General features: G+C 48.0%; 1 protein-coding gene and 1 non-coding gene across 2 annotated transcripts in view; both read left to right on the top strand.

Moving 5' to 3' along the window:
* Anxa2 (annexin A2) overlaps window positions 1-6645 on the top strand; it is a 58914-nt gene extending 52269 nt beyond the window's left edge. The window contains exons 9-13 of the mRNA XM_045160876.1: window positions 1921-2014; window positions 3446-3541; window positions 3959-4017; window positions 5596-5718; window positions 6291-6645. Coding sequence (XP_045016811.1) covers window positions 1921-2014; window positions 3446-3541; window positions 3959-4017; window positions 5596-5718; window positions 6291-6350 — 432 coding nt within the window. The 3' untranslated portion in view covers window positions 6351-6645. The remainder of the gene's footprint in view (window positions 1-1920; window positions 2015-3445; window positions 3542-3958; window positions 4018-5595; window positions 5719-6290) is intronic.
* An 885-nt stretch (window positions 6646-7530) lies between these two features.
* On the top strand, window positions 7531-7637 carry LOC123464224. Its single transcript, XR_006639461.1, has one exon. It is a non-coding gene; the product is annotated as a U6 spliceosomal RNA (small nuclear RNA).
* The last annotated feature ends 14274 nt before the right edge of the window (window positions 7638-21911 follow it).

Genomic DNA, 21911 nt, shown 5'->3' with positions numbered 1-21911 from the left:
ATAGATCTTGCCAGAATCACAGAAAACTCCTGCTTTACACAGCTGTGAATGGTATTCCTTTCCTACAGGATCAACACATGTCTCAAAGCGTGCCATAAAAGCTGCAGAGAAAAAAAAACACAAAAAACACTTCACTTGAAATGTATCTTGGTTTTAAAACTCAATATATTCCACACAGTGGGTTTAGTAAGATGTAGAGAAAGGATTGAAATCCAGCCATGAAGCTGGACTTTAAAAGATCCAGATATGGGGCTGGAGAGGTAGTTTAGCAGTTATAGCACATGTCTGCAAAGCCTAAGGACACAGGTTCAACTCCCAAGACCCATGTAAACCACATGCACAGGGTGGCACATGCATCTGAAGTTCTTTTGCAGAGGCTGAAGGCCCTGGCTGCCCATTCTCTCTCTATCTTCCTCTTTCTTTCTCAAAAAATAAAATATATTTTATTTTATTCTTCTTTTAAAAAGTATTTTATTTATTAGAGACGGGGGGGGGGGGAGAGAGAGAGAGGGAGAGAATGGGCATGCCAGGGCCTCTAGCCACTGCAAATGAATTCCACATGCATGTGCCACCATGTGCATCTGGCTTACGTGAGACCTGGAGAATCGAACCTGGGTCCTTAGACTTCGCAGGCATGCTCCTTAACCACTAAGCCATCTCTCCAGACCATAAAATACATTTTTAAAAACTTTAAGTAAACAAGAAAGTCCCAAATGTGGAGACTCCCCCACGGCACACCTTCACTTGTGTAAGCCTCTTTTTCTTGTTGATTGCCCTGTCTCTCTGAGCATCACCCTCAGGCACTGGGCGTGAGACTGGACCGCTGCCGTTTCCCTCCCCGTGGTTGCTAAGGCATGTGGACAGGGTTCTGAGGAGCATTACAAACTGCTATTAAGCGAGCCCTGAGGGAGGAGGGCCAGGAGTGTGAAGGAGCATCCGTCTGTCTGTCGGTCCTTTGCAGAAGTCGAGGGCTCATTCCTTCTCCGTAGGAAAGGCTTGCTCTGCCTTTCCATGCTCGAGGAAGGAGTTTCTCACAGCGCAGCCCCTCCAAACCACCTCATTTTCTGACTGCGCCTGTGGAAGGTAGCTTGTGATTAGGACTTCGTTCTAAATCAGGGGTCCAACCCGCTGCCTGCAGCCCAAGGTAGCTATGGAGGTGGCCCAACACGAAATGTAAAACTACTTAAAACATTATGACGGTTGCTTGCAATTTTTTTTTAAAAAATATTTTATTTATTTGAGAGAGAGAGAGAGAGAGAAAGTGAGCAAGAGAAAGTGAGCAAGTGAGTGCCAGGGCCTCCGGCCACTGCAGATGAATTCCAGAAGCAAGTGCCACCTTGTGTATCGGGCTTGCATGAGTACTGGGGAATCGAACCTGCATCCTTAGGCTTCCCAGGAAAGCACCTTAACCATTAAGCCATCATTCCGGCCCAATTTTTTCCCTTGTAATTCAATTCTGTGGTTCTCACGTGTGACCTTTGTAGATGACAATGTCCTATCACAAGGTCATGCGACATAAACCTTTGTGTGGTCTCCCATCCCCATAGGCTGTGGGTTTGATAGCTCTAAATTTTTATTTTTATCTTTTGAGGTAGGGTCTCACTCTAGGTTGAGCTGATCTGGAACTCGGTCTGTGGTCCTAGGCTGGCCTCAAACTCACAGCAGTCCTCCTACCTCAGCCTCCCGAGTGCTGAGATTAAAGGTGTGTGTGTGTCACCATGCCTGGCTGGTGACCCCTAAAATTAATGTGACCCAAGCCCATTCTTTGTGCAATGTGGTCCAGAGAAGCCAAAACGTGGGCACTCCTACCCTAACTGGTCTGTGTGGAGCCACGTCCGCAGTCTAGTCACCCCATCACTTATCCCGTGGCCTGTGGGTGCTTGAGTGACGTTTCTGAGAACGTGGGCGCACTGCTTACAGGAACTCTACGACGCTGGTGTGAAGAGGAAAGGAACCGATGTTCCCAAGTGGATCAGCATCATGACTGAGCGGAGCGTGTGTCACCTCCAGAAAGGTGGGTGAGCCCGGGGGGTGGGGTGCCCTAGCCTTGGCACTCTCGGGTGGGCTGGGTCTGCGCCGGATCTGCAGGCCGTCAGAACAAGGCTCGCTCGGCACTGGGCAACCCGGAACGTCTCCTGGTTCCTTCATGCAGGCCACTTGCCCTCCTTTCTTACCTCTGTCCCCCAAATGTTTTCTATGTTGGATGCCTTATCTTATCCCCCCCCTTTTTTGGAACAAGCTCTAAAATTTTCATTTTTACTTAATTTCACATGTGTACGTTGTACATGCACACATCGCTGGCTCGGATGTGCTTGGGAGCCATAGGCGCCATCTCCATCAGAGAGGCCGTCTGTCTCTTTTGGAGATATCAGCCTGGAGCCCACAGTTAGGCTGGGCTGGCTAAGTCGCAGGCCCCAGGGGTCGACCTGTCTCTGCCTCTCTAGCCTGAGATCATGGTGCACGCAGCCATGCCTGGTATTCTGACGTGGCCACTAGGGACTGAAGTGCAGGTCCTCTGCATGCTGGCACAGCAAGCTCTTGACCAGCGAGCTGTCTTCCCAGCCCATGCTGCTCGCTGCAGGATCACCCCATCTTGCGGGGCATGTTGGTTGAAGCAGCGGACTTGGCTGAGTGCTCTCTGCTGATGTCAGGACTTCTGCATGGGATGGGTTGCAGTCAGATCAGAGGGGATGCTCCCAGGGTTTGACCTGGGCAGTCACCATCAAGGACAGCAGCCTGACCGGTGCCTCCAGGATAGACAGAAGCACTGGTCCACCATGGCAACCTCTAGCCTCCTTGGATGTTACCTTTGTGTGCATGTACACGTGTGTGTATGTGCTGATACGGAGCTCCATGTACTCACGTGTGGTGCCCGGAGAACACCGGGTATCCCCCTCCGATTTTTCTTTGCAATGGAGTCTCTTACTGACTCCAGAACTTACTGTTCACAAGTCCCAGGGATTCTCTGGTCTTCACTCCCCACAGAACCGGGGTTACTGATGCTCATGGCCATACCTGGCTGCTTCTGCAGGTTCTAGAAACTCAAAATCAGGTGGTCTCAGGCCCTCTTGGGCTCTCACATTTGTGCAGGAAGTGCGCTTAACCGCTGAGTCATCTCTTGGGCTCTTCTTTTTTTCTTTTGTTTTCAGTCATGGTGAGTGATTATATAGGTATTATTTGCAGATTTCTGTTTTAAAATTTTATTTACTTAAATATGTATATTTATATATATAGAGAGAATGGGTGCACCAGGGTCTCTAGCCACTGCAAATATACTCTGGATGCATACACCACCTTGTGCATCTGGCTTATGTGGGTACTGGAGAATCAAACCTGGTTCCTTAGGCTTCCCAGGCAAGCGCCTTAACCGCTGAGCCATCTCCCCAGCCCTCTGCCGATTTCACTAGTCACTCTGATATCATAATTACTTGCTGCTTTTCGTTAGTATTTGACAGATACAAGAGCTACAGCCCTTATGACATGCTAGAGAGTATCAAGAAGGAGGTCAAGGGAGACCTGGAAAACGCCTTCCTGAACCTCGGTAAGCGAGCGGGCCTGTCCGCCTCAGTAGAGGATGTATGCAGAAGGAATGAATGGCTTTACTTCAAGAGGTGTGGCTTCTCCCCATGATCTGGGGAGCCATTTTATAATGTATCTGTCTAAATTCGAGGCTGTAAGCCTGCAGAAGGCTTACATTGGTAGCACAGAGAGTTGCCAGAGAGAAGGCTGAGGTAGGGAATCTCACGTATGCATGTGGGTTTCATGGCGCCTGGCATTGCCTAGTTCAAAACCTCCATGGGGCTCCGTTCGTGGGTCAGAGGGTCCTGGTGTCCCTTAGCCTTCCACGTTCTGCAGTCCACGTCTGTTGTGTCACATTGGTGCCCCCGTGGCAGGGCATCATCTTCCCCTGTGTGGGGCAGGTGGGAGGTGGCACTGACGGCCTGTCTTCCCCCCGCAGTGCAGTGCATTCAGAACAAGCCGCTGTACTTTGCAGACCGGCTGTACGACTCCATGAAGGTAAGGGCTGCTGGCCGCGAGGCCCGTGTTTCCATACTTTCGTGCCCCAAACTAAGTCTCATGGATGAGCGTTTGAAGGAGAGGGGCCCCAGTGTCTGAATGCAGGGGCACACACCAGCTGTGATTGAGTTTGCTGGGTGAGGAAAAAAAAATCACTCCATCTTCTCTTAACTGCTAAAGCATATGTGGGTACTGGGACAAAGTTAAGTGTCACTGGAGGGGAACGTGTGTCTGATTGCTGCTGGGGTCTCTCAGTGATCTATTCCCTCCCCTCACCAGAATAAAGACAAACAGAATAGGAGAGATCATAAGCACCCACTAAGCATGTTTCCTTTCTCAAGCTCTAGCGGGAAACCTTGGGGCTTCTGTTATCTTCTTCATAGAGAAGGAGGCTGGACTTCCCAGAGCCTGCCCAAGCCCCCGAGATCTGTAAACCTGGGTGTTCTCCCTTCACGAGCCGGGGCGCCCGCTTCCCACCCCTCCGATGGGCCTCCAGACCCGCATTCCCCGAGCACCTCCCGTGTCCGTGTTACCTCCCAGCACTTGCTCCTTGGGCTTTTTGTCAAATAAGGAGCCTTTCCTTAGTGGCTTTGGCACCATGCATTCACATAGCCACAGAAGAAAATGTGTTGGCATGTTCTCTGTAAGCCTCCGAGGCTCAGGCTGTGCATGCAGACTCACCTGGCAATAGTGGGTGCCTGAACGCATGTGAACGCAGTGGATGTCTGCGCTGATGAAGCCTGGCGCGTCTAGAGTTTTAACGTGCTCCTATTTACACAAAACTATTTACACAATAGTTTCAAGTTTTGTTTTGTTGTTGTTGCTTGTTTTGTTTTTTCGAGGTAGGGTCTCACTCTAGCCCAGGCTGACCTGGAATTCACTATGTAGTCTCAGGATGGCCTCAAACTCACAGCGATCCTCCTACCTCTGCCTCCCGAGTGCTGGGATTAAAGGCGTGCGCCACCACGCCCGGCCGTTTCAAGGTGTGTTTTTAAGCTCTTTAGAGGACAGCGTGGGACTGGGGAGAAGGCTCATTTAGTAACCTAGTTGCCATGCAAGCAAGAGGGTCTGAGCTTGGATCGTGTGTGGTGCATGCCCGTAACAGTAGTGTTTGGGAGGCAGAGACAGGTGGATCCCTACAGTTCACTGGGCAGTTAGTCCAGCGGACTTAGTGAGCTCTACGGTCAGTAAGAGACTCTGTCTCAATCCATAGTGTGGAGAGCGATTTAGAAAGGCACCTTATGCCAACTCTGGCCTCCACATGAACATGTATACAGATGCACCCCCTCACATGTACACACATACCTTACATATATGTACACACAAAAGTATGTGCTAGTATGCTCCATTACATGCTTTTTAAATGACTTATTTATTTGCACATGTGTGTGTTTCATGCACATGTGTGTATCATGCCCAGAGTCTCTGGCTGCTGCAAATGAATACCTGTCTGTGAAGGTATACATGGGTGCTGGGGAATTGAACCTGAGCTAATAGGCTTTGCAAGGCAGCAGCACCTATAAGGGCTGAGCCATCTCCTCAGGGGATTTTAACTTGGATCATCCACTTGACCTTCAGGGCAAGGGCACCCGTGATAAGGTCCTCATCAGGATCATGGTCTCCCGCAGTGAAGTGGACATGCTGAAGATCAGATCTGAATTCAAGAGGAAGTATGGCAAGTCCCTGTACTCCTACATCCAGGTAGGGCTTGCAGTGCCCGCTTCTCAGCTCTGCTCAGGTGTCCAGAGTGGTGGCAGGATGGTACATTTATGTCTCTTCATTTTGGCGAGAGGAGATGACATGACATCACATCTCATGTGTTTACTTTGGAAGTGTATACTTACTCTAAAAGCATTCTTTTATATATATATATATATATATATATATATATGTATTTTTTTTTTTTTGAGAGAGAGAGATACAGAAATAGGCAGGTAGAAAGAGAGAAAGAGAATGGGTGTGCCAAGGCCTCCAGCCCCTGCAAATGAACTCCAGATGCATGCGCCCCCTTGTGCATCTGGCTTACGTGGGTCCTGGGGAATCAAACCTAGGTCCTTTGACTTTGCAGGCAAGTGCCTTAACCACTAAGCCATCTCTCCAGCCCTGAAAGCATTCTTTATGGTGTGTTCTAGGCTCTAGGCACAGGACAGTATTTTCTAATTCCCATGTCTATTACTCAACAATGGTCATGGCGTGGCTGTTAGGTTAACATGGTGAACCTTGGTCTTTTTATCTGATGCCACATTTTTTATGTCCCCTGGGGCCATTTGTAGCAAGACACCAAGGGCGATTACCAGAAGGCGCTGCTGTACCTGTGCGGCGGAGATGACTGAAGCGCGACGTCGCACAACACCCAGGATTGGTGCCACCTGGGCTCCCGCCTAACCTTCTAGAAAATCAGCTCGCAACTAACTGACTCCTGAGCCCCTTCCCATGAAGATGATGCTAGAGGTGCAGCCCTGCCCCGCTCCACCCCCTCCTTTCAGTTGCCTAAGCATTGCCTGGCTTACCCCTCATTCTCTCCTTTAAGCCAAAGAAATGAACATTCCAGAAAGTTGGAAGTGAACTCTGTGACATGAAACACTTTCCCCTTGTATACTGTGTCGTGAATAAACTGTTTGTACTTTAGAAACATGCTCTCTGTTGCCTTGCTTTCCATCCTGTTGTTCAGAAATCAAACACGTTGGGCTGTCGCGGTCACATTGTGAGGCTGTCCCTAGGGGAATAAGAAAGCTCTAGAACTGAGCCTTCCCATATGGTTAACCACTTCATGTATGTGGCTCTTTAACAAAAATGAAGTGAAAGTATATGTAACTGGAAATTTAGTTCTTGGGCAAGCTAGCTCCATGGTCAAGCACTGCGTGCATGCAGTCCTGGACTTAATCCATTGCGCTGCAAAAAAAAAAAAAAAAAAAAAAAAAAAAAAGAAAGAAAGAAAGAAAGAAAAGAAAAAAGAATAATAACAATTAGTCCTCCAGTCATACCTTCTACATTTTCGCTGTTAGGTATCCACCTGTGGTGAGCAGCTATTGCATTCTGTTGTACTAGAGCAGGAGAATGTTGTCTCAATAGAAAGTTCTGATGAGCTGTGCCATGGTGCCCATGGGAGGACAGCACCCATGGGTGCAAAGTTCCAGAGTGACTCCTCATTCGGCCCAGCTTTCTGCAGGTGAATCAGGTGAAAATGTCCGTGGGATTAGATGAAAGCAAGCCTCTTTGGAGGCCACAGACTGGGGAGAGGTATAAGGTGCTGGTGTAGTCAGCTCCATATTGCTGGGACAAATGTCCAACCAGACACAGCTCATGGGAGGAAGGGGTTTGTTTCAGGCTTACAGATCCAGGTGAAGTTCCATCAACGGCAGAAGAAGCTGGCAGAGAGAAACCACCGCCGGCCACCAAATGCTGACCACCAGAGCTCAAGCTGCTCGGAACACACCTGGTGGAAGTGGACTTCAGACTCACCTCCAGGGTACACCTCCAGTGCTGGGGCTGAGGTTAGAAGTTCAGTTTCAAGTGCTCGCTTCGGCAGCACATATACTAAAGTTGGGATGATGCAGAGAAGATTAGTATAACCCTTGCCCGTGGACAACATGCCAATTCAAGAGGCATTCCATATTTTAAAATAAAATATAAGTTCAGTTTCAATAAAACACTTACTTGAGTCTATGGGGCCCTTCAAATTACCAGAGGTGGGGTGGAAGATTCTGGTTTTCATTTGTTTATTTGATTTTTTTTTTTTTTTTGTGGGGGTGTGTGATGTGGCCCAAGCCAGCCTCCAACTCAATATGTAGCTGAGGATGATCCTGAACTTCTGATCCTCTTGCCTCACCTCCTAAGGGCTTGAAGGTGTGTGTCATCATACAAGGCTTACGCAGTACTAAGGATCAAACCTTGGGCCTCCTGCATGCTAGGCAGTACTCACTCAGTTGGTAGAGTGGTCTAGTACTGTTTTTTAAAAAAATTTGTTCCTTTTTATTTATTTAATTGAGAGTAACAGAGAGTGAGAGAAAGAGGCAGATAGAGAGAGAGAATGGGCGCGCCAGGGCCTCCAGCCATTGCAAACGAACTCCAGACGCGTGCGCCCCCTTGTGCATCTGGCTAACGTGAGTCCTGGGGAGTCGAGCCTCGAACTGGGGTCCTTAGGCTTCACAGGCAAGTGCTTAACCACTAAGCCATCTCTCCGGCCCTCTAGTAGTATTTTATTCATGGAGGCTGGTAGCTGTCATTAACCTAAAAGTTAATGGCCACAAAGGAGACAGATGTATGAAGACAGAGATGTCAAACGTCTTCCTCTTGTTCCTGCCACCTACAGGGTTTGGTCAGGTCTAAGTGAGCAATCAGCGTTTTCAGCAAGAACGGCCTTCAAGTAGCTTAGGCAAATTTTACCAATAGCACAACAGGCATTCTGTCTACAGCAAGGCTAGTGGGAGAAAAATGGGGTACTTCCCAGCAGTGTGGCCTCCAGAATAGGTAACTAGAAACAAACGACAGGAAAGGATCTGGTTAAGTTTTTCTTGTGTCACAAAATCACTAGGTGTGGTGAACACTGTCTTCTGCTCCTCTGTCCCAAGAGTCATCTGGGTATTGGGATATTCTTATGCAAACAGGCTGTACACAGTAAGCGTGTGTGCATTTATATGACTACTGTACTCACCGATGAATGTGTTGGGTGTAGGCTGCTGGCCCAGGACCCTGGGACAGCTGCTTATCTTTGTATTGTTCTATTTTTATTTTTGTTTATTTATGAGAGAGAGAGAGAAAGACATAGAAAAGACAGAGAGAATGGGCAGACCAGGACCTCCAGCTGCTGCAAACAAACTCCAGACATGTGCCACCTTGTCCATCTGGCTTATGTGGGTCATAGGGATTTGGACCTGGGTCCTTTGGCTTTGCAGGCGAGTACCTTAATTGCTAAGCTACCTCTTCAACCTTGTGTTATCCCTTGAAAAGTTATTTATTTATTTGCAAGCAAAGAGAGAGGGAGAGAAGAGAGACAGAAAGAATGGGTGCACTAGGGTCTCTAGCCACTGCAAACTGACTCCAGATACATGGGCCACTTTGTGCATCTGGCTTCATGTGGAAACTGGGGAATTGAACTGAGGTCATTAGGCTTTGCAGGCAAGTGCCTTAACCTCTGAACCATCTCTCCAGCCCCTTTATTATCCTTAATCAGGGCATAATGCTGGAGAGAGCAGAAAGGAGGACACCCCTAAGCCTTGCATTAAATTTTGCATGTGTATGTTGTACCCGTGATTGAGCGTTTATTTGTTTATGCATGTGGGTGCATGGGTGTGTGAGGAGCCTCGGGTGGTCTGTTCTGACCTGGAACAGACTAGACTGGCTGTCTGGTGAGCCTAAGGGATCTTCTGCCTTTCTTTCTCTGCCTCCCTAGTGCTAGAGTTACAAGCAAAGCCACTACCCTTGTTCCATTTATTTATTTATTTATTTATTTATTTTGCTTTTCAAGGTAGGGTCTCACTCTAGCTCAGGCTGACCAGGAATTCACTATGTAGTTTCAGGGTGGCCTTGAACTCAATGGAGATCCTCCTACCTCTGCCTCTTGAGTGCTGGGATTAAAGGTGTGCGCCACCATGCCCAGCCTTTTTTCTTTCTTACTTTTTTTTTTTTTTAATTTGGGTTCTGGGGATTGAACTGAGGTCCTCATGCTTGCAAAGCATCTCCCCAGCCCTTAGCAATCAGTCTTGACACCTGGCTGATAAAGACGAAGCTGTGGAGCTTTTAGGGACTAAGCAGGAACTGAAAGTAAATGAGAAATGAGCTGTCTGGATGGACGAGGGGACTTCTGGGAACGTGGAGGCCGCCTGCCCTGCTTCAGGAATTCAAACACAGTTAAAACAACTCTACTAGCTGCAACAGTGCTGACCAGACTAAATATACCTGTGAGCCGATTGGCTTGCTTTTGTGACCCTTTTGGCAAATTTTAGATGGAAATTCAGATGGATTATAGCTCCTGGGTCACGAGTGGCCCACAAAGTGCCTCTAAGGCCACTAAGATAGCCTTTCAAAAGCAGGTTATGCAAACCTAGCATGCTTTATCCAATGTGACCTCCTATGCACATGCAAATTGATTATCCAGATTCCAAAACCTATTCCTTTATGTGCTTGGGGCAGAGTTCAAGAAAGTGCATAAGAAGGAGGACCTTCTTTTTAACCCCAAATTATAGTGCTAAACTGAGTGGAGAGGGCCGCTCGAGAGCTGCCACAGAGAAGCACTTCAGACCAAGGCGCTTGAAGCTAGCTCACGGTGCTCTCTCCATAAGACGTGGCTCAGGCTGCAAAGCAGGTGGCAAGAGGAAGAGAAGGCCAGACTGGACAGCCTGCCCCGACCCATGCTGGCAGGTGCAAGGCAAACTCCAAGAGCCAGGTGGGTAAGTGTGGCACTTATCTGCCCACAACTTGGCGGAAACATCTAAGCAGAAGCAGCTTGTGGAGGAAAGGGTGTATTTCTAGTTTATGGTTTCTAGCAGAAGTTACGTCACCGATGGGAAAGCGTGGCCGGGGCACACAGCAGGGCGTCACATCTCCACAGCCGCACAGAGGAGGCTATGAGGCCCTGGGACCCTATTGCAATAGGACCTCGTGAGCAAGCTCGTGAGAGTTCTGCCCCACCTGTGCACAGGAGCAGGCTATCATGCCGCGCACTTGGCACGTTGTACACACTGCAGTCCTAAACGTGTGCCGTGCACAACCCCAGCGGCCAAATAAGATATATAGACCTACGTCGTGACTCCTGTGCATGCATGGAAGGGTCTGCTAGGATTTTCCTATGAGATGTCTTCCAGAATTAATCATAAGAGGACAGGGCTGGGGATGTAGCTAAATTGGTAGAGTGTTTGCCTAGCCAGCATGAAGCTGTGGGTTAGGCCCCAGCGCTATCTAATCCTGGCACTCAGGAGGTGGAGGCAAAAGGACCAGAAGTTCAAGGTCATCTTTGGCTACATAATGGGTCATCTATATAAGACCCACACAGAAAAGAAAGAAAGAGGGAGAGAGTGAATGAGGAAGGAAGGAAGGAAAGAAGAAAGGAAGAAAAAAGAGAAGGAGTGAGGAAGGAAGGAAAGAAGGAAGGAAGGAAGGAAGGAAATTAATTGGAAACAGATGAAGGACCCTTTCTCTTTCCCCACTTTTCCATGGCCTCTGGATCCTTAGATCTGTTTCACTGGGTCATGGGCAAATGACAATGTATGTGAATCTTCCCTAGAACGCGAACTTCCCAGGGTGTTAGTTATGAATAAAGATAGCTAAAGCAGGGAGAACCAGGCTCACAAAACAGCTACATCTAGCAAGAAAAATGATTTGAGGACAGAAATCTTTTAAATCAATTTTTAGTTTCTAAATGACCCCAGTCTCCAGGCCTCTCCCTGCATCCTGATGAATGGTTTTGGCATCTTATCCACATACGTCTATTTGACCTCCTTTCCCCCATCAACATCCAAAATGAACACTCCACTGTGAGAGAGAGGGTGAGAGGCGAGAGGGAGCAATTTGAAACATCTCTAGCCAGTTCTAACTGTGCGTTCTCTTTATTGGAAAAAAAAAAAAAAGCCTGTAGCCTGATTTCTTTTATGGGAGTACATTTGAGCAAGCAAAGTTTATAGAGATGCCTTATCTCATTACATTAGAAGAGTGATTTGCCATCTCAGCATCTATAAGCAATTTTAACAGACATTGCTGGGTGAAGGAAAGCTTTTGTAAATATATGCGAAAGAAACGATTTCATCAAGCATTAAATTGGAGGTGCCCTGGAAAAATATTACATTTGTGCATTCAATTAGCTTGATTGTGGCTGAATTTTGTCCACTGAAGGCAGCATTTCTGCAGGAAAAAATAAATAAATAAATAAAACAGAAGCATTCCCTATGTCAGCAGGTTTCTCGGGAGAGGAAAACATACCTTCCCCTTCCCCGTTCTCTTTTGAATGTGTGATGTTCCCAGCTCCAGGGCCCTAGTCAGATGGCTCAGGTTCTTTATGCCGAAGTGAGAGGAGAAAGTGAGCCACGAGCAGCCTCTTTAGAAATCCTCCAAACGTCCTGCTAAATGTAAATTCTCCCCATAGGCTCACAGGTTTGAACACTCGGTCCCCAGCTGGTGGTCCCCAGCTGGTGGCGCTGTTTGGGAAGGCCGGGAGGCTTTCGGAGGTGGAGCCTTGCTGGAGGAAGTAAGTTCCGGGGAGCAGGTCTTGAAGTTTTGTGGCTCCTGCCCCAAGTCCTATTAGCTCTCTGCTTCCTGACCGCAGCATGACGAGTTCGCTACCATGTGTGCCCCAGCATCATGGGTGGGACACAGCCCCTCAAAACATACACTGAAACAAACCCTTTCCTTCCTTTCCTTGCTTCTGGCTAGGCGTTTACTTGCAGCAAATGAAAGTGACTGACACACTCCCCTCCTGGTCTCTGGGAGGGGGAACCCTTTCCTTTGAGCACCTTTAGTCATTGTTGCCTGTCTGTAATCCCAGCACTTAGGCGGCTGAGGCAGGAGAATCTCGAATTCTAGGTCAAGCTGGGCTACACAACATGTTATACTACAGTGAGACCCCCATCTCAAAAGAACAAAAGACCAGAGGCTGGAGAGATGGCTTGGTGGCTAAGTCACTTGCCTGTGAAGCCTAAGGACCCAGTTCAATTTCCTAGTAAGCCAGATGCATAGGGTGGCGCATGAATCTGGAGTTCCTTTGCAGTGGCTGGGGGCCCTGGTGCACCCTATTCTCTTTGTCTCTCTCTATATATCTGCATCTTTCTCTATCTTAAACAAATAAATAGAATATTAATTTAAAAAAAAAAGACCAAAACATGAAACAAAAATGAGCGGGGAGGAGATGGAAGTCTGGCTTAGCCATAGAAGCTTCCTTGGACTGTGTGAGGGTTTATCTGGGTTTGGTCTCCAGCACTGCAAAGAGAAACAAGCAAACAAGCAAATAACAAGTACCACCACCACGAAAACCCTCTGTCTGTTTGTTGCCCCTGTAGATTTCCCAGAGGTGGGTTTGCACGATTGTCTTTGCCTTGTATCCAGTCACCTTCAGTGTGAGGAAATAAGGCCCAAAAGGGTTTTCTTAAAGTCCTAAAGCCACACTGAAGCTCGCTGAAGTCATGTGTCCCTTCGCATGAGACCTGAGATCTATGTCAGTAGGAGGTTTTGTCATTCTGCAAACAAAGACAGCTGGGATGTTACTGGGTAATATGTATTTGAGGGAGACATGGGGTGGTGGTGGGGGAATCACCACTAGATATGAAGTCAGCCTGTGGTGGTTTCTGTGGGGGGTTATCCTTTCTAGGTTAATCGAGGTGGGAAGACCCACTTTGATGGTGGGTGACTGCCCTCTGTGGGCGGGGCTCCTGGACTGTATGAAAAGGAGAGAGCTGGCTGAACACCAACGTTCGTCTCTCTCTGCTTCCACACTGTGGACCGAAGGTGCCCAGTCGCCTCAAGCTTCCGCCGTCATGTCTCCTCCACCACAATGGACTGCGATATGGAACTACAAACTGAAATAAACACTTCCCCCCTAAACTGAGTTATTTTTATTTTTGTTTATTTATCTATTTATTTTTTGAGGGAGGGTCTCACTCTATCCCAGGCTGACCTGGAATTCACTATGAAGTCTCAGGGTGGCCTCGAACTCATGGCGATCCTCCTACCTCTGCCTCCCGAGTGCTGGGATTAATACACTCCCCTTGACTGAAATGTTGTGAGGAGACTTGTGGCTGTACTTAGGGTGATCACCTTCCCTCCTTCATGTTGACCTCTGGCCTCCACACATATGTGCACATGCCTGCACACGCACTTGCACACGCATGTGCACATGCCCTACTCCCAAGGCCGATGTGCAGCTGAACTATCAACCTTCTAATACAAAGAAACAAAGCAGGAGAAGCACGCTAGAGAACCATGGCTGTGTGTGGTGGGGGAGGCGTATGTGAATGTTACTCTCAAGCAGCAGATAAGGACCAATGAGGACTCGCCTAGCTGCGATCCAGTCTAGTCCCAGGGTGCTTGTTTTCAATTAAGTTTCTACAAGTTAGTCATGAGTTGGTGGGTTGGGGCACATCTGTAGTCCTAGCTACTCAGGAGGCTGAGCCATGAGGATGATTGGAGCCCAAGTTCAAGGATAGGTGATCGATTCAGTGAGAATCTACTGAGGATCCTTGAATTCTAGAAAACATTATTGGTTTAACTGGATGATTTGAGTTGAATCTGGCCTGTCCCTCACAATTTCGTGTTTTTTGTTGTGTTTTGTTTTCTGAGGCAGGGTCTCGCTCTAGCCCAGGCTGACATGGAATTCACTCTGTAGTCTCAGGGTGGCCTTGAACTCACAGCGACCCGCCTACCCCTGCCTCCCAAGTGCTGAGCTTAAAGGTGAGTGCCATGATGCCTGGCCAGTAATCTCGTGTTTTGAACGGTTTGCCGTTTCTGTGGTTCTATTTTGAAGGCTGTGGAGCCTTTGAGAGCTGGAGCTTGGATGCTGGAATTAGATCACGGGGGGAGGGGGTCTTTGGAGATGATAACCACTCCCCATTTTCCACCTTCTGTCCCAGTGTACACTGAATCCTGGTCTGCCAAAACGTGTACAGTTCCGGGTCACACTCCCACTAGCTTGCTGTGACCCCTGACACACCTCCCCGACCATGAGGGGCTGAAACCCTCTGAAACTGTGAGCCAGCATAAATCCTTCCCCCTGTAAATGGTTTCTGACAGGTATTTGTCACAGCAATGCAAAAATCACAAGTATAGTGGGTGACTTTTGTCCTAACTGCTTTCGTTCCCCAACCTTTCTCCTTTCCCTATATCCCAGACTGGCCTCAGACTTACTATGTAGGTGAGGATGACCTTGAATTTCTGATCCTCCTGTTTCTTCCTCCTCAGTGCTAAGATCACAGGTGAGCACAAAACATCCAGATACGCGATATGCAGCCCTGGGGATAGAACCCGGGGCTTCATACATGCCAGGCAGGCACTCTACCCACTGAGCCACGGTCACACCACCTCTCTCCCCAGGTCCTGAGACACTCCTCTTCTGTGCTCATTTTGCATGATTTTCTTTCAGTTCTCTAGAGTGAACGTCTAGCTGAGACTCTTCAGAGATGAGGTCTGATCATCGTATCCTATCCGTATCAAAGAAAGAACACCAAGGTGTCCAGTGGCTGCCCTCCCGAGAGGCACGTGTCTGGGTCTAGCTCTGGGCTGTAAGGCTCTGGTGAAGGGCCACAGGAGAGTGAAGGTGACTGTCCCGGGGCTGGACTAACCATCTATACAAGCCTGTTTCCTTTAAAATCCAGTATGAGTTTGGAGGGTTCGCTTAAAATGGAACATTTTACAGTCAGCTTGTTACAGTCAGCTCCGTGTTGCTGGCACAAACATCCAATCAGACACAGCTTAGGGAGGAAGAAGGTTTATTTCAGGCTTCCAGAGTCAAGGGGAACACGACCATGCCTCTCATAGATTCAAGCTGAGAGCCACGACCCTGCCGTGCACACACCTTTGGGTTGGAATTCAGATCCACCCCAAACACACCTTAGGGCTCGACTTAGGGCTAGAATGTCCCTACTAGGGCCTGAAGCTGCAAGCTCAATTTTAATAAAACACCGAGTCCATGGGGCCATATATTCAAAGTATCACATTCAAACTCCCACACCCCTGGAATTATAGTGCCCCCCTCTGGTTCTTTTTGTGGATAATGGGTATTTTTTTTACATGGTTGTATGATAATTATATGAGAAACAAGTAACATTCCAGCATGTTTTTTTTTGTTTAATTTATTTGTGTGTGTGTGTGGGGGTGTGCATATGGGGGCATATCAGAAATATACATGCCCTTTGTGTCTGGCTTTACATGGGTGCTGGGTAATTGAACCTGGGCTGGCAGGCTTTGCAAGCAAACAACTTCAACCACTGAGCCATTTCCCAGCCCCTAGACATAGTTATTGTCCTAAAGAAGCTATGGAAATAAGCAGTCTCATATAGCAACATCAGGGGGCTGGCTCCGATGACCTAGGAGTGAGTGTCCCTGCCGCGTGGCTTTGGCCCCTGACAGTTTCACAGGGTATTGGAGAACTGGTCCAGGCTCCCCCTGTTTTCTGTTCTGGGATCTGTCCCCTTTCTTCCCTGCCCCCACCTCCTTTTCAGTCAATGACTCACAGGCGTGATGTGTCTGTTTGGATCCACGGGGTGTCCTTGAGCCTCCCAAATAACAACACCATTTGTCATCTTATAATGCAGTTTTTTTTTATTTCCCTCCAAGTGTCCATCAACTTTGGACCTTATCAAGTTGATGAATACACACACACAGACTGGTGATGGATAAAGAACAATGTCCCATGGTAGCAAATCCCTCCTGTGCCTGAAAATCATTTACTTTCTTTCTTTTGTGTGTGTGGGGGGGGGGGGGCTAGGGGGAAGTCTAAGGTAGGGGCTCATCGTAGCTCAGGCTGACATGGATTTCACTATTAGTCTCAGTCTGGCCTCGAATCCACGGTGGTCCTTCTACCTCTGCCTCCCGAGTGCTGGGATTAAAGACATGCGCCACCACACCTAGCCATTTACTTTCTTTCCTTTTCATCTTTACTCTTTCCTTGTGTGTGCATGTGTGCGTGTTTGTGCAGGTGTATGAATGTGTGTGTGGAGGCTAGAGAACAATCCTAGATTCCATCCTCAGGATGGCTGCCCACCACTTTATTTTTTTATATATACTTTAATTTATTTATTGAGAAAAAGGGGGAGAGAATGGACATGTCAGGGCCTCTAGCTGCTGCAAAGGAACTCCAGACACATGCACCACCTTGTGCATTTGGGTTTATATGTGTACTGGGAAATTGAACTGAGGTTGCTAGGCTTTGCAGCCAAGTGCCTTAGCCACTGAGTCATCTCTCCAGCCCCTGTCCCTCTCGAAAAATCAAGGTTGGGCTGGAGAGATGCCTTAGTGGTTAAGACACTTGCCTGCACATCCTAATGACCCATGTTCAACTCTCTAGGTCCCACGTAAGCCAGCCGCACAAGGTGATGCAAGCACGCATGGTTGTACTTGCGCCCAATGTGGCAAATGCATCTGGAGTCCCGTTAGAGTGGCTGGAGGCCTTGGCGTGCCAACCCTCTCTGTCTCTCTCTTTCTCACACACACATAAAAAACAAAAGACCATGGGCTCGAGAGATGGCTTAGTGGTAAAGCGCTTGCCTGTGAAGCCTAAGGACCCCGGTTCGAGGCTCGGTTCCCCAGGTCCCACGTTAGCCAGATGCACAAGGGGGCGCATGCATCTGGAGTTCGTTTGCAGAGGCTGGAAGCCCTGGCGCACCCATTCTCTCTCTCCCCCTCTACCTGTCTTTCTCTCTGTGTCTGTTGCTCTCAAATAAATAAATAAAAATTAAAAAAAAAAAAAGACCAGGGTTGGAGAGATGGCTTAGTGGTTAAGTGCTTGCCTGTGAAGTCTAAGGACCCTGGTTCAAGGCTTCATTCCCCAGGACCCACATAAGCCATATGCACAAGGTGGCACATGCATCTGGAGTTTGTTTGCAGTGGCTGGAGGCCCTGTTGCGCCTATTCTCTCTCTCTCTCTCTCTCTCTCTCTCTCTCCTCTCCCTCTTTCTGTCTATCTGCCTGGCTGTCTCAAATAAATGACAATAAAACAAAAATTAAAAAAATAAAATAAAAGGCCAGTCTGTTGGGCTTGCCTCAAGAAAAAAAAAAAAAGGAAAATAAATAAATGAAAACAGGGTTTTCTGGCCTGGGGTTTAACAATTGGGCCACCCTGAGACTACATAGTGAATTCCAGGTCAGCCTGGGCTAGAGTGAGACCCCACCTCAAAAACCAAAACATAAAGGTCATCCAGAGGGTACCTGTACTCCCCTCTCCTGGCTCCTCTGTTATTAATGTCTTGTGTTGCATTTGTTATAATTGACATACCAACATTAACATACAACAATTAGCTAAAATCCCATGCTTCTTTTGAGTTTCTCAGTTTTTGCATTATGCCTTTCCACTCCAGGGTCTTCGGGGGTCAACATGGTACATTTAGCTGTCACATCTCCCCTGGGCGGTGACAGCTTTTCAGACTTCCCTTGGTGTTAATGACCTTGGCATTTTCAGGATTCCTTGTCAGACACCTTGTAGAATCTTCCTGCATTGGGATTTGGCTGATGTTTTCCTCATGACCTGACTATAGTGACATAGTCTTGGAGCGCTTGCAGAGGTGAAATGCCATTCTTGTTGCCTTGTATCAAGGGCCATGCCTGCCAGGGTTGAGCGACTGGCTCAGGCGCGGCGTATGCAGACAATGTATTCACAAGTGCCAACCCTCCCCTTTCCCTGCTGGGGGCTTTTTTCAGACAACACTGTATACCACCCACAAGAAAGGAGGGCACCAGTGCCCCACCTCCTCTAGGGTAAAGTGTGTATACACATTACTTGTCACTCTGAACAGAGGGTATGTCGTTATCCTGATTTATTTATATAGCCATCTATTGATGTTGCTGTGGACTCATGAACAGTTATTCATTTATTTTTTTTTTCAAGGTGGTGTCTCACTCTAGCCCAGACTGACCTGGAATTCACTATGGAGTCTCAGGATGGCCTCAAACTCACAGCAATCCTCCTGCCTCTGCCTCCTGAGTGCTGGGGTTAAAGGCATGTGCCACCACGCCCGGCTTCTGTTGCTGTTTTTTAATGAGGCAGGGCCTCACTCGAGCCCAGGCTGTCCTGGAACTCACTTTGTAGCCCTAGACTGGCCTTGAACTCAGTGATCCTCCTGCCTCACTCAGCCTTATTATATTTTTAATGTATTTTATTTATTTATTTATTTATTTATTTGAGAGAGAGAGAGGAAAAGAGGCGGATAAAGAGAGAGAGAGAGAGAGAGAGAGAGAGAGAGAGAGAGAGAGAGAGAGAGGGAAAATGGGTGCACCAGGGCCTCCATACATTGCAAATGAACTGCAGAACTTGTGATCCCTTGTGCATCTGGCTTATGTGGGTCCTGGGGAATTGAACCGGGGTCCTTCGGCTTTGCACACAAGTGCTTTAACCGCTAAGTCATCTCTCCAGCCCGAGCCTTTGTTTTTATTAGCAAAATGTCTCTGCCTGGTTTGTGAAACTCCAGCCCCAGTAGGCAAGGCATTCTGAACCCCTCCAAGTACATTATTTCACTCATTTTCCTACAAAATCGGGGATCATCCACTTCCAGCTGAAGTGAAGTAGGACACGGTGACGCCGCAGCGACACGGAGGGGTGCGTGTGGCAGGCACAGGAGGGGCCGGGGGGCCCTTCAGGAGAGCACGTCTCGCAGGTAGGACTACGTCCAAGAGCCTCTGCCTTATTAGGAAAAGGCAGCACGGGGGATCTGACTAACACACCATTCAGATGGACTTGGCCGGGCGTGGGGGTGCACGTCTTTAATCCCAGCACTCGGGAGGCAGACGTAGGAGGATCACCATGAGTTCGAGGTCACCCTGAGACTATATAATGGATTCCAGGTCAGCCTGGGCTACAGCCAGACCCTTCCTCAAAAAACCAAAAAAAAAAAAAAAAAAAGATGGACTTGCCTTAGAGGAAACACACACAGATTCTGGCAGCACATGCCCACACATGCATGTGTACAAATGTACATCATACATGGCACACCTACTCACCACACATACCTAACCACAAACATGTGCAAACACACTCACAGAAATGCACACACACGGAAACACACCCACCACACACGCACAAACACACAGACACACACAAACATACATCACACATGATGTGGTAGTTTGAATACATGAACCCAATATCTTCAGTGTTTGATTAGCTTGTCATTTGGATCTGCAGTGACCCAGCTGGAGGAGGTGTCACTGGGTGGTCCCACCCTAAGGTGTGGAGGTGGGCTTGAAAGTCGAATCAAAAGATATGTAAAGTGAGCCTAGCTGGAGTTCCTGAAGTGTGCTGTGTGGCTTTTGACTTTTGGCTTGTGCCTCTTTGCTCCTGTGAAGCAGACCAGCTTCTTCTGCCATTGTGGGATTTCCCCTGGATCTGTGAGCTTCGATAAATCCTTCCTCCGTAACTGTGCCTGGTCTGGACGTTCATCTCCGCAAACCTGAAGCTGTCTGCTACACATGGTACACACACCTGCCACACAGACATAAACACAACCATACACGAATGCACACACGCTGTGCACACGGAAACACACCCTCCACACACACACCACCACCACCACCACCACCTTTCCGAAGACAACTACAGCTCCCTTCACAAGAAAACTTCGTGGTGCCAGACAGGACCTGACCTTGTCACGTGCCTCCTGCTCATGGACACAGTGCAGATTTTTATAACTATGATGCCAGCAAGTTCATGAAGCATAATGGTATGTGAAATCACCAATATATTTCACAACTCGATTTGTTCTGCAACTGGGGCGGGGAGAATCACTTCTTTCAAAAATAAAAAAAATAGGGCCGGAGAGATGGCTTAGCGGTTAAGCACTTGCCTGTGAAGCCTAAGGACCCCGGTTCGAGGCTCGGTTCCCCAGGTCCCACGTTAGCCAGATGCACAAGGGGGCGCACGCGTCTGGAGTTCGTTTGCAGAGGCTGGAAGCCCTGGCGCGCCCATTCTCTCTCTCTCTCTCCCTCTATCTGTCTTTCTCTCTGTGTCTGTCGCTCTCAAATAAATAAATAAATAAAGAACAAAAAATATTAAAAAAATAAATAAATAAGTAGAGGTGGGCCTGTGGAGATGGCTTAGTGATCCAAAGCACTTACAAGCAAAGGCACCTTGCAGAGCCTGCCAGCACTGGTTAATTTCCCCAACTTTCTACCGCGGTGGGAGGCAGAGCCAGGAGAGTCCAAGCAGACCTGCCAGCCTGTCATTCTTTTGCAGCCAGACAATTCATTTTCAGCAGCAAGAAACCTTGTCTGAAGGAAGGTGAAACACAGACACTTCAAGGTGGCTCCACTGCTTCCCCATGTGCACAGGTGCACGCACACACAGAGATCAATAAAACGTTGTAAAAACCTAGAAATTTAAAAAATATAAAAAAGTTAAGCACTGGGTATGGTGGCACATGTCTTTAGTCTTGGTACTGGGGAGGCAGAGGTTGTAGGATTGCTGTGAGTTTGAGGCTAGCCTGGGACTACAGAGTGAGTTCCAGGTCAGTCTGGGATAGAGTGAGATCCTACCTCGAGGAGGAAAAAAAAAAAAAAAAAAGAAGTAAACCTGAAGTGGCTGGAATGTAGCTCAGTTGGGAGAATGCCTGCATTCTGTTCATGAGTCGCAGTTTGATCCCTGGCATAAGGAAAGGAAGAAAGAAAGGAAGCAAGAGAGAGAGGGAGGGATGGAGGGAGGGAAGAAAGGAAGGACAGAAGCCAGCAAAAAGAAAAAAAGAACAAAAAAACAACAAAACAGCACTTGGGAGACAGAGGTAAGAGGATCGCAGTAAGTTCGAGGCCACCCTGAGACTACATAGTGAATTCCAGGTCAGGTCAGCCTGGGCTAAAGTGAGACCTCACTTAGAAAAAGCAAAAACAAACAAACAAAAACCCCAGCACTCCATCTTGTGTGTGGGGAGTGTACGGTAGCATATCTTTATGTGTCAAGATTAGCTGAAGAAGTTTGGGAAACTGTTCGAGGTGCGTGGATCGCTGTGAGTTGGAGGCCACTCCGAGACTACATAGTGAATTCCAGGTCAACATGGGCTAGAGGGAGACCCTACCTTGAAAAAAAAAAAAAAAGTTGGGCTGGAGAGATGGCTTAGGGGTTAAGCCTGTGAAGCCTAAGGATTCAGGTTCGATTCCCCAGTAAGCCAGAGACATAATGTGGCCACATGCGCCTGGAGTTAGTTTGCAGTGGTTAGAGGCCCTGGCATGCCCATTCTCTCTTTCTCTCTTAAATAAATAAATAAATAAATAAATAA

The sequence above is a fragment of the Jaculus jaculus genome, chromosome 10 (assembly GCF_020740685.1).
Source record: "Jaculus jaculus isolate mJacJac1 chromosome 10, mJacJac1.mat.Y.cur, whole genome shotgun sequence".
In the NCBI taxonomy this organism is placed as follows: domain Eukaryota; kingdom Metazoa; phylum Chordata; class Mammalia; order Rodentia; family Dipodidae; genus Jaculus; species Jaculus jaculus.
The sequence above is the reverse complement of the archived record's forward strand: the minus strand, read 5'-3'. Positions and strand labels throughout refer to the sequence as shown.